The sequence below is a fragment of the Astyanax mexicanus genome, chromosome 25 (genome assembly GCF_023375975.1).
Source record: "Astyanax mexicanus isolate ESR-SI-001 chromosome 25, AstMex3_surface, whole genome shotgun sequence".
In the NCBI taxonomy this organism is placed as follows: Eukaryota; Metazoa; Chordata; class Actinopteri; order Characiformes; family Acestrorhamphidae; genus Astyanax; species Astyanax mexicanus.
Genome location: NC_064432.1, coordinates 26,019,196 through 26,032,471, shown reverse-complemented (window position 1 = coordinate 26,032,471; position 13,276 = coordinate 26,019,196). Strand labels below are relative to the sequence as shown.

The window sequence follows — 13,276 nt, the reverse complement described above, 5'->3', positions numbered from 1 at the left end:
CGTCACTTAAACAACAATTACAGCTGCACACAATCTTTACAACAACAGAAAGTAGATTTATTATAAAAGCAATAAAAGGATTTACAAAAACAGTTCTGGGTGTATATACACATCAAGCTCCTGTAGGCAGAGGCATATTTTGTACAGTAAGTTACTTACCTACAGTTAAACCTTAGTTAAATGTAAAACTTGCTTAAATTAAATGTGTTTTTAGAGTACCAGATTAGTTTGCAATAATTCTACTTCATATTTAGCTGTCTAAATATAATCACCTCCTCTCAGGTTGTAACAAAGACTGTAAAGAAAACAAACACTGTTTTAGCATTTTATAGTAAAGAATCTTAAATTAATAGTCCATCTTGTTCTATTCTCACAGACTAAGCTTTGTGTCTCAGACTGCCTTCATTGAGTTTTTAAATACAACAAATGACCAAAAGCTAGCTAACAAACTAGCTTTAGCGGCAAGTTAGCTAATGTTTTAGAAGAGAGAACTAATAAGCGGTGAGCTAGCTAACATTAGCGGTGAGCTAGCTAACGTTACTGAGGAGAGAACTAAGGTTAGAGGAGAGCTAGCTAATGTTAGCGGCGAGCTAGCTACCTGGAAGGTTTAAATAAGTACTGACTAAGGCTATAATAAATAATTTTAGTATTATAAACATAATCACTACAATTTAATTGATCATTTCCCCTTTTTTCCATATGTCCAGGAAGATACAAAAGAGCTCATGCTAATTACGTTACAATGGAACAAAATTGAAAATAATTTTCTCCCAAAAAAATTAACTACATTTTGGGGTCTTAAAAAGCAAATAAATTTGACTTTTAAAATTGCGCAAGAACCCTGATAACACAAAAAGTAAAACTGTTTTTGTCCATATTTGCATTAAATTTACATCTACATCACAAGTAAAGATGTAAAGTTCTGAAACTTAATATTTAGTTTTGTTTTTAATCTGGACGTTCTAAATCTATCCTAAGGAGCTTGATGTGCATCACCCAGCTTGTAATAAAATACACTCTTCACACAGTTACAGTTCTGTACACTTCAGTAGCCTCCATCCACCTCCCCCAGTCCTCAATATATTCCTGTATATTTATCCTCTTATCCTGATCAGGAGAAATGTCCATTATTAGTCGTTACCTCTTAATCCGATCGCACTGTGTGTTGCTTGTGAGATACTGTAGTGACAGTAGCTCCACATCTCCCAGTGAAGATGAGTCGGGGGTCGGCTGAATTGGCTGGATGGATGATGGATGATGGATGGCCTCAGATAAGCTGGCTTGTGATACTGTGATAGTCTGTCTGGAAGGGGTAGCCTGAACAGTCCACAGATTCATCTGAAATCAATCAAATGCAACAAAAAAATATATATATTTATGCAGATCAAATTCAGTTCAAGTATAAAATAGTAATGATTGCTGGAGTTAGATTTGCCAATGCACAAACTTTGTATTGCATCTTTAAACTGGTAATTTTATTATAACAAAGAATTAAAATAATTATATCCAGGCTAATATCGTCCCACCGTCCCAGAAATGAGAAACATAATGCAAAGGATGAAATTACATTACATTACAGGTATATTTTTCTTGCTTTTCAAATAGGTAATTGGTTCTTTTTTTTAACCAATGACCAACCAAAATATACAAGAAAAATATACATTTAGTTTATCCAACTTTGGAGGGGGTGAAAGTGTCAAAATACATTAAAGCCTGTGGTGGGAAAAAGTTCATAACTGAAAATAACTATGTGAAAAAATGGTGTAATTGCATAATTTTCTTACTCTAAATATAAAACATGCATAGCTATTTTAACCATGTTAATATATAAAAATGCTATTAATCACAATACTGTGATACTCAATATGTCGCAAGATAATTCTCTACCATACTTCACAGCATCTGTGTTACTGAAGAGGATAAAATACTCCTAAATAATCAAATACCACAAATTATGGATTTGTTGGTGTTGGGGTTACAGAATTTATCAAAGCAGTAAGTCTAATTACTTTAAGTCTAACTGGGAGCGAGTCTTAAGGAGTTTAGAGCTCCTATGATTCAATAAAAATATTGATCATATTTAACCCAACTTTTTGATAATGTATCGCAAATGAAATCGATATGGTATATCCCACCCGTCTTACATACACACACACACACACACACACACATATATTACAATGCTTCCTAAAGGTTTAAAACTTACAAAGACTTTCCATCCAGGTATTGGGAGGTCTCCAGCCTCGCTCGTGCTCGTACAGGGGACTCCAGTGTTCCAGGTTCTGTAGATGGTCTACGATCTACATAGCAAAAAATGAAGGTTACTCAGATGGTTCTAGTTGATCCAATGATCACAGAACCACTAAAACCTTTAAACCACGTTTAGAGTTTACCTTTAACACCGCTTCAGTCTGCTCATGTTCCTCCATCGTGTTAGCGTGGGTTTCTGCTGCAGAGAAAACAGCATTCATTCATTAGTACAGTCTATAGACCAGTTCCAGTCTGGGAAACCAGTGTCTTCAGCTTGGGCATTAGAAGGCATGAAGCTGGTTAACTAGGGGTGGAACATACAGTATATTGATATTGCGCAGAGGTGGAAAGTAACAAATTACATTTACTCACATTACTGTAATTGAGTAGATTTTATTAGTAATTTGTAATTTTTAAAGTAGTTTTGTATACAAATAATTTACTTCATTACATTAGAAAACTCCCCGTAACTGAGTAACAAATGAAATGCTGGGGGGGAAAAAACTAATTGTCTGAATTAAAACAAAAAAATGAGTTTTGTTCTCCATGGCAGCGCAGCTGAACTTTTCCCAGCAATGTTTATTATGATTTTTCGGGAGAGATGCTGTGTGAATCAGCTGTGCTCGGGGGAACCGGTGTTCTGTCGAGTTATGCTACCCATCGATATGTGCTCCTTACGGCACTGCGCATGCACCGACCAACAGTTTTTTTGTATGATTTCATGTTTTTAATGATTTTTCCTTAAGTTTTTATTGGGAACATTAAACAGTCTGCTTGAATGTAAATAGCAGTTAAAGCACAGCAATGGCAATTTAAAAAATAATAATGAACTTTAAAACTATAAAAAAAAAAATACAGTTTATAGTCGCCTATCTGACCGAACTTTTTAACTTTTTAACAGTAAAGAAAAAAAAAGGATCATAGAAACCTATGCCACTTGTTTTTCAAAATGCCTGAAAGGTTCAAATATTATTTGGAATAATAATTAATTAAAAACGATTTAATTTATGATTTGTACTTTTTTACATCAATTAAATAAAAGTAATTTTTTTTGTATGTAACTTTTACGCTAAGTAAATATTAAATTGAGTACTTTTTTACTTTTACTCGAGTAGATTTTTAAATGGGTACTTTTACCTTTTACTTGAGTAGAATTTTAGCAAAGTAAAGGTACTTTTACTTAATTACAATTTTTCAGTACTTTTTCCAACTCTGATATTGCGATACATCAAGTCTTTTTGATTAAATCGTGTCGATACATGGAGGCATAGACCACAGATATTAGATGTCAGTTTTTTTCTCTCACCCTGATTGGCCGTGCTGATGGAGGCTGGAGAACAGCAGTAGTTCATGGACCGCTCCTCCTTCACCACTGGAAACGTGGAGTATCCGTGTTTGGAGAAGATCTCGGGGACGGCGCCAGCGCAGTCCTCTCTGTGCTTCCAGAAAGCTTCTGGAGAAAGAAAAACACAGGTGAGACTCATCTAGTGGGATGTGTAGGGCTAAAACTCAACTACTGAGTACCGAAAGTTCTAAATAGTGCTGTGAGATATGATGATAAATATCGTCCCTATCGTTTCTACAGTAATTTCATCAATTATTCATGCAAATATATAAAGTAGGCTATGATAAAATGTACTGGCGTGGTCACTTTGCATAAACTCTGTTTATATAAGTGATAATAATGCTCTTACTGGTGCAATGTGCAATTAATGAAGATTGATCACCAGGCTGCTCCAATTTAGCCATAAAAACCTAAAATCCCACACTAACATGAAGACAGGTGTTTCAGTTTCATTTACCAACCCCTGTATATTTTGGACAATTTGGAGAAATATGAAGTGTGGATGGAAGTCACCCGTCAGTGTGAACACAGGCTCAGCTGGGATTAAGTTTTTTAAGGCCTAGATCACAATCAGGTCTTCATCTCTTATAAAGTCTCCTAGACTGGCATCAGGCCAAATCACAATCCAGACAAACCAGCCCTGAGATCAGGTCTCAGTTCAGACAGACAGGAGGATTAATGGTGGTGCTTTTACTTGGTAAGTTATCTACACACACACAGTTCCTCACTCACCCGTGAAGCGCTCTAGAGGTGCACTAGCGTGTGGCAGTAATGCAGGTAAACCCACTCTGGCAGCTTCTGGATCCAAACTTCTGAACACTGCAGAGAGAGGAGCAGAGAGAGGAGAGTGAATGATGGGAAAACTGTGTTATAATGAGAATATCATGGTGTTTAATAGGATTTTTGGTAACACTTTAATACAATAAAGGTACATCTACGACAGCCCCAGACCATCAAACTACCACCACCATGTTTTACTGTTGGTATAAAATGTTCTTTTTCTGGAATGCAGTGATTCTTTTACGCCAGATGTACTGACGGACACACACCTTCCAAAGGTGAGTTCAACTTTTGTCTCATTTGTCTCATCAGTCTCAAGTGTTGGGGATCATCAAGATGTGTTCTGGAAAAGTTGAGATGAGCTTTAATGTTCTTTTTGCTCAGCAGTGGTTTTAAGTCTTGGTACTTTGCCATGTCGGCCATTTTTGCCCAGTCTCTTTCTGATGGTGGAGGCATGAACACTGACTTTAACTGAGGCGAGTAAGGCCTGCAGTTCTTTGGATGTTGTTTTGGGGTCTTTTGTGACCTCTTGGATGAGTCGTCGCTGCACTCTTGCAGTAATTTTGGGCGGACGGCCACTCCTGGGAAGGTTCACCACTGTTCCATGTCTTCACCATTTGTGGACAATAGCTCTCACTGTGGTTCGCTGGATTCCCAAATCTTTGGAAATGGATTTATAACCCTTTCCAGACTGATAGATCTCAATTACCTTCTTTTTTTTTCGATTTTTCCTGAATTTCTTTCAAACACTTTTTCACACTACTGTACTATAACCAGAATCCTAATTAGGAACCAAGTTTCAGATATCTTTAAAAGTATAGATCAGAGTGAAATGACTCACGTTTTCTTCTCTTTGGAGTTTTGTTGCTGGGGAGTAGAATATAGACTCTGAAAGCGTTGTGGCCTTTCTTAATGCTTTTGTCTCGAAGCTCCTGGACGTCTGGCAGTGAATTGAGGGCACAGCGGAAGTTGGCTTTCCATGTCTTGGGATCTGGTTTGTCTATTCCAGGTTTGTATCTCCCTAAAACCACAGCAGAAACACATTGAGAAACATGATTTACTGCTTAAACTTGGTTTTAAAATACATTTTTAAGTTGTTTTTTAGATTTAAATTTAAGGTATTTAGCAGACGACCTTCTCCAGAAAAATTTAATACTGGGATACTGATTTAAGGTCATATTGCTCAATGCTACAGTATAAAAAAAAAACATAATACCGGGTATTATCTGCATATGTGGGGAAAACAATTTTGATAAAAGCAAATAAAGTACTGGTCTGGGTAAAGTGTTGAGCTGGGTAAAGTGCTCGGTAGGGTAAAGTGCTAGACTGGGTAAAGGTACAATACACGACAATGTCAAATAGTAAGTATTATTTACTTGCTTGATGAAAATGAAAGTAAAACATGATAAAGCTTACAGTGCTATTATATATGTTTCTCATGTTCCAGAGGTGGGTATCAGATCTGGTGCTGTACAGGATGAGGTTAGGAACACTATCTGTGTGCTGTAGGGGGGAACTGTTTGGAGGTGTAATCAGAGACACGGTCCACCTGTGTCTGGACTTGTCCCTCACCTGTATGGATAGCCCAGTTTCGGAACAAAGTGGCGTCCTTGTCTATATTCCAACCGTGTCGAGCGGCATGCTTCCACGGAATCTGGAAAACCCTGGCCGTCTAAAAAGAGCAAAAAGCAAAAGTACCTGCAGTTAAAACAGCAGCACTGAGACTCATATCATCAGTTATATAACTCTGAAATAGAGACATTCATACAGTCTCATGCAAAAGTTTCATAAGATTGAAAGTTTGAACACCCTGATCAAATTACAGATGCTTTTGATACAAATATGTACAAATGTGTTATATGTACTAGGGTTGGGCGATATGGCCCTAAAATAATATCACGATATTTCATGGTATTTTTGCTATACTGATTCTCTTGCCAATATAGAACTCATATATCAAATTTGTAACAGAAGTCAATGATCCAGAATATCATGATACTAATACTAATAATAATGCACTCCTCCAAATATCTCTATATATTCAGCATTAAAGTAAAATAAATGATACTGGACAGATATAATCTGTCTCTAGTCGATATATAAAGGGAAATGAGAACAGTGTGAATATTTCTTTTAGCTAAAAACAGTAAAATATATACAAAATATATTTAAAAGTAGTATCCTGATGTGATAATTAGTGATAAATACGGCACAACATTTCAGGGTATAATAATAATAATAATAACATTGTTCACCATATTTAAAAATGTTGGCGATATTATCGTATATGATGCAAAATGTAATGTGTATATATATTTTTGACATTTATGCTGGGGTGCCAACATGTTATAAGAATACATACAATGTAATGTAAAACATGCTTGGTCATTTATACATAATTACATAAATGAATAAATAAATAATAAAATATATATATATATTTTTTACTCTGATTATTTGACGACACACATGCATATATATTTATATAGATATATGTTCTGCAATGTAGATTAATACTAAAGTTATCCAAACTATATGAAAACCCATATGGAATGACTTCGTAAATAAAATAAAAAAAAAAGTGTTAAACAAACCGGAATATATATTTTTTTATATTTTACATTCTTCAAAGTAGCACCTCTTACTTAGGGCTCTGCTGGATTTTCTCAGTCAGTTTTATGAGGTAGAGTCACCTGGAATTCAGGCTTTCAGTTAACAGCTGTGCTGAACTCATCAAGAGTTAATTACTTGGATTTCTTGTCTCTTAATAAAGTGTTTGAGAGCATCAGTTAAAGTAAAGTAGTGAAGAGGTAGAGTTACAGGTATACAGTGATGTTCTAATCCAGATTATTATTTGTTTAAGTGCAGTCACTGCAAAGACCATCAAAAAAATTATAATGATGGAACTGGCACTTATCAGGACCTCATCAAGAGTTACTATTTTGGTTTGTTTAACACTTTTAAGTTACTACATGATTCCTTATATGGTCCTTCATAGTCTGATAGATCACTTCACTATTAATTTACTATGTAGGAAATTTATATAATGTAATTTTTAGTTGTTTAAAATGTGACCCTTACTTCATCCAGCCACACGACTCCGGGGTATTTTCCTGACTTGATCTGTTCTTCCAGCCATGGGCGTAAGCGTAGACGACCCTGCATCATCAGGTGCTCCTCAGAAAACTGCAGATCTGTAGCTCACTGTACTCCCACAGTCAGTCCTGTAGTGATATACGTGATGTTGGTCTGTCTGTAGTGCGTCTGAAGACTGAAAACACCACCTAGTGCACAAAACATGAGTCTTTAAGTGTTTTTAACCTGTTTTAAACCTGATTCCTACAAGTCTGTGCAGCTCTGCAGGTGTTAATAAAGTCATTATCATCTTAATTTGTCCTAATTCTTTGACTAATTGGCTATTTATCATATTTATAAGACTTCAGACTAAACTCAAATCATACTTTCCAGCCCTATCACTTTTTATTGTCACTTGCATGCGTTAAATTGCTTTTTCCAGAGAATATACAGATCTGAAAAAATAAGAGAGCACTTGGGTGGTCAGATGGATGATCACAAGCCATCAAACCACCAAACTGAACTGCTTGAATTTTGCACCAGGAGTAAAGCAGCATAAAGTTATCCAAAAGCAGTGTGTAAGACTGGTGGAGGAGAACATGATGCCAAGATGCATGAAAAAAAAAACTGTGATTAAAAACCAGACCAGGATTATTCCACCAAATATTGATTATTTCTGAACTCTTAAAACTTTATGAATATGAACTTGTTTTCTTTGCATTAATTGAGGTCTGAAAGCTCTGCAGTCTACAATCTTTTGTAGACTGTCCATAGTTTATAGAATAAAACCACAATGTTCATTTCATTTTACTTTCTCTGCAGTAAAATAACTTATTTACACACTAAAAATTAGTAGAAGCTGCCTGTTCTCTCTTTTTACTCTACTTAAATTTTTTTAGATCAGTAACAGGATTCAACCCAAATTCTGCAGGTTTGAAAATATAAATTAAAGACATAAAAACAAGACAGACGTGACAAAACTAAAGTTTTGTAGGACATGAACTGTTTGATTTGTACTCAAGAAAATATTGATTGATTTTTAAAATGAAGTTTAGGAAAGAGCCATTTTTTAAAGTTTTATATACATTTTATATTTTGACATTAGTAAATTTACTAATTAATATTTTTGGTAACACTTTAAAATAAGACCTTTATAATGGTTATTAATTATTTTGCAAATACTTGAAACTCATTAATAAGCAGTTAATAAATATATAGCAACACACAAATAGAAAAAAATAAAATTTGCTAAGTAGTGATTCCATAATCATTTATACTGTTTTACCACTTTATTACTTTTAAAAAAGACCAACATATAAAACGATAGTTTTACATAACATTTAAACATAACATTGCATTTTTTTTTTATTTTATTTTAGCAGGGGGTGGAAATATGTTGCAAATATGCAAAATGAACCATTTTTATATTATATTATATGTTGATTACACTAATTAAGACAAGCAGAAGTTTCATACTGAAAAATACTTTTAACTATTTTTCCTAGATCTTTAAAATACATTTTTAACATAACAGAAGGGTTAATATATTTGTAACTATTTACTATAAACTAAATGACTAAGTTGAATTAAATGACTAAGCAAACAATGGATCACTGTTGCCTGTTTAACTGATGTGTTGTAACTGCTTATCAATTTTTAGGATTTTAGGGCATTTACACTAATACTAACTAATCACTAATAATGAATAATCTATTTTATAAACCATTTTTAATCTTAGTCTTATTTTAATGTTTTTTTATTTTCTACTACACTTATTCAATTACCATTATGCTTTTCAGTTATGTAGTTAAAACAAGTAAATTAATCATTGAAAAATGTATTTTTACACATTATTATATTATATTATTATAGTATTTATGTGAAATTTATCAATGCAAAAACAAAATAGGCACTATAAGCACATTATACTGATATAATTATACTTATAAGTGACCCAGTGATTAAAATTAAAGCATGCAATCACAACCCACTGCACTGATTTCCTCTGACCTGCAGGTAACGTTGCTTTGGGAATGTAAATGCGAGAATCTGTAAGAGGAAGCAGCTTACCTCTCGCGCCGCCGAGCCACAGTCAATCTCTGCCCCTCTCTCAGCCGTGCATATCTTTTGGTTCAGGCTGAGAACCTGCACCGACAGGTTTCTGCTGTTTCCATAACTCTGCTGGAGAAATTCTCTGGTACTGGGTGACATATCGCCCTTACACCTCCAGTCCACGCCCCCCCCACCCGCGCCTCTTCACTGGAATGCTGTTATTGTTGTTACTAATGTGTGTGTTATACAGGTTACCATGATGTTAGAGTCGGTGAAACTGGGGTTAAATAAGGATATCGCTGAGTTCTGTGGGTGGAAGGGAAAGTACAATATTTACTGTATGTATGATTATTCGTGGACACCCCATAATAAAACAATTAAAGCATTCGTCTGCAGTTATCACAGATGTGAATCACTGCATTTCCTCAATTTTGCTCAATGTGGCTCAAATCTGATGTTTTCATGGCTGTGTGAACGTGCCAAATCAGGTATGTATCTGATCTATGGACATGCGACATGAATGTGAACAGTCAAATCAGAATTCATGCATCTTTTTGCTTTTACACATGCGCTACCACAGAGGTGGGTAATTCATTTTCCCCAAGGGCCACACAAAAAAATCTGAATGGTTTTTGGGGGCCAGACTAATATACTTAGCTCAGTTCTGCCCATTACATCTATACTATTCTATTAAAAACAGTAAATTAAACATTCCAATGATACAACAAAATGTGGTGGATTATATATTATTATGCAATAAACCGTTGAGCACATGAAAAAATATATATCAGATACACAACTTTACATAAAGAAAATAAAGTTTTCAAAAGAGCAGCATCACTTAACTTTATACAAAAAATGCAATAAATGCATTTGTATGATTATTCTCCCTCAGCTCTTTTTTGTGTTCAGTGACCGAAATCTGTTTTGGGCTTAAAATGCAGCAGGACAGCTCACAAGTGACTGTTTTATGAACAACTGAAAATAGAGATTTCCTAAGTTTGGTATCCCATTACTCCAAAATGATACAGTAATATCCCTTAAAATATATCTTGAATACATGAGAAAGAGAATTTTTGGTAAAAATTTAGTGGTGTAATGTGATAACCCTTTGATTTTAATGTTTTATAGGACTCCAAACTCTTCTTATTTTTAAGTATTATTACCAGAAATTATCCAATTAAACAAGTGCTTTTTTCCCCCCGCTATGTTTGTGGAAAGGCTTTCGTGGGCTGGAAGAGACGACAAATGCACCACCCAACCCTCACAAGCCAAAAGAAATCACAGATTTCCAATAATTCAGTAAAGTAAAAAGTAAGATTAAAGACAAATTAAATATAATAAAGTTAAATATTAAAGTTAGATACTGAAGAGTAAAGTTTAAAATGAAGTGTGCACCAGAAAAACACCATAGACGGCTAATATAACCACCGACAGCGAGCGCAGTGCAGTGGGTGGTAATGATGGTGACCGGCGGTGTCTGGCTAGCTTTATCTTCTTTAACTCCACACATTACTAGTTCCTGTTCCTGTCACTTCCTGTGCCTAGTCATTGTAGTTTTGCACTCTTTTTAAACTCTTTAAAATCATACTATAAATAGTCAGTATATATGACACACTATCCTGCTATCATGAATATCTGTGTCGTGTGTGGAAAGAAAATATTAAAAAAAAAAAATTCTGGCAAATTACAGTCATAGCAGCTCCCTCAACTTCTCAGGAAAGACTGCGGACTTTCTTTTCTTCTGAAAGAAAATAAAGTAGACTCTCATCAGACAAAAGAACCGGTTTGGCTCAAGGGTTTGGTCAGTAGGATATGAATCATTAGGACTTATTTATACTAACCAAGTAATTTCATTTTAACCCAAAAATTTACCTTCAAAAAGTAAGAGTTCATGTCCTAAAGGATCTGTTTACTTACAAAAAAATTGCATCTTTTGAGCAACTCAAACAAAAAATTTATTATCCCTCAAAAGATTTTTTCTCTTGATAAAAAGAGTAAAAAAGTCGTACCCTGATATGATAATTAGGGGTGGATGATATGGCACCATATTTCAGGGTATAATCCAACTAAAAGTGACTTTACAACCTAAACATGTTACTCTACACATTACATTTACTGTATATTGTATATTGTTATTGTGGCAATTCATAGCTCTCATCACTGACCTCACATGTAAAGCCATTGTTGTGCTGAATTCAGCACCCCCGCCAGGAAAAGCACCCTCTCTCAGGGTCTTCTTGGTTTTAACTTTACCTAGAAAGTGAAAAAAATATCCAAGATACTGTTTTAAGCTACACTGACTCGTAAGAAATATGGAAAAAGAAATGTCACCTGCAGCCTCTCCCAAAAGGGGGTGCTTTTCATGGCGGGGGAGCTGAATTCAGAACTATAGTAGTGCCTAAATCTGAAATCTACACCCCCGCCATGAAAAGCACCCTCTCTCGGCAGCGCATACACACCATCTTCTTAAAAATAGAACATTTTTAAGAACGGAGATAATTGCTTTAGCTAACTTTAATTAGAAATGCACTTCCGGTTCTCGTGGCGGGAGTGCAGATTTCGGCGCGTTTTTATTATGGTTTTGTCTAAAATTGACCGTTTTGTGGAATGATGTCTTTGACTTCTATTCAACATAGATCAACTACTACTTTAAATCACTGAAATAGAGGTATCTGAAGAAAGACAGGTTTTCGGCTCTTGCTCACGAATATTCATACATGCAAACATATCCCCTCTGATTGGCTAACAGCACTGCAGCAGAGAACGCCTACCTGCTGCCTTCCCCCAGTCAATTTTACAGCTTTAAAACCTAAAGGACAAAATGTTTTCAGAGATACAGCGTTAAATGTGACGCAATATGACCGATGTTCTGTCTAGTTGTGTTACCTTGTCAAACTGTGCTTCCCTAGTGTGTATTTAAGGTCTCTGTAAAACGCGGAATCAACCGGAGATCCAATTTAAACCTACAGTTACTTACACAAGATAGTGTCAGTTCTGCTCCACTGAACTCACTGGTTAACGTAGACTTCAGAGCATTTCCTGATCAACTTGTTCTTCTGAATATTTCCTTTTACCTTTAGTAGTTTATGTATTAGTTTAGATGTAAGGATTGGTGTCAGAAGTGGTTATTTTATGTTGCATTTAAACCCCACACAGTAGATAGCAGTGTTTAAGCAGTATTTGCGATGTATTGCAATCGTGCAGTCGTAGGCCTGTCACAATATTTTTTTTTTGCGAACGATATGTTGTTCCAGAAATTACTGCGATAAACGATATTTTTTGCATTTTAAGACCCTTAAATGCCACTAATATGATGATGACATCATATCATAGCAAAGGAATTAAACCTTTTTTTAAAGACAATAAACTTTCCATTCCTGTTCACACAACCCCGGTCTGTCCCAGCTGGCCCACGTTGGACCAGAATAAACACCCTGCCTCAGCCTTCACTCGAGAAATACTCAGACGGAGAGAGGAAGGCACTAAAGTTGAGTGACTAGAGCTGCACTGGGCCGTTATTATTTTTCTTTAAGTTAGTTTTGTTTGTTGATTGAGGCCATTTTTCCTAATAAAATATCCTAATTAAAATGATTGAGGTCATGTCCATTTATTAAACGATATGTTGTTAATAATGTAGTTATTGTGACAGGCCTATGCAGTCGTGAGTCTTGTATCATGATACATATCTTATCACGAGGCAGAAAGCCTTCCCTGGACAGTAGAGACGGTTTATAGTAGTGCACTCCTCTCACTACCGCTTAGGAAGAGATC

General features: G+C 35.3%; 1 protein-coding gene across 5 annotated transcripts in view; it reads right to left on the bottom strand.

Moving 5' to 3' along the window:
• irf1a (interferon regulatory factor 1a) overlaps positions 1–13,276 on the bottom strand; it is a 44,644-nt gene that overhangs the window by 24,351 nt on the left and 7,017 nt on the right. The window contains exons 1-9 of one of the 5 annotated variants that reach the window (XM_022682097.2): positions 9,521–10,121; positions 7,457–7,659; positions 5,948–6,047; positions 5,217–5,396; positions 4,328–4,414; positions 3,557–3,703; positions 2,394–2,449; positions 2,207–2,300; positions 36–1,338 (exon numbers count right to left, since the gene is read on the bottom strand). In XM_022682097.2, the coding sequence (XP_022537818.1) occupies positions 1,268–1,338; positions 2,207–2,300; positions 2,394–2,449; positions 3,557–3,703; positions 4,328–4,414; positions 5,217–5,396; positions 5,948–6,047; positions 7,457–7,543 (822 nt within the window). In that variant the 5' untranslated portion in view covers positions 7,544–7,659; positions 9,521–10,121 and the 3' untranslated portion in view covers positions 36–1,267. Of the gene's footprint in view, positions 1–35; positions 1,339–2,206; positions 2,301–2,393; positions 2,450–3,556; positions 3,704–4,327; positions 4,415–5,216; positions 5,397–5,947; positions 6,048–7,456; positions 7,660–9,520; positions 10,122–13,276 lie in introns of those variants that run through there. The other 4 variants (XM_022682096.2, XM_022682099.2, XM_022682100.2 and 1 more) reach the window with 4 other exon arrangements.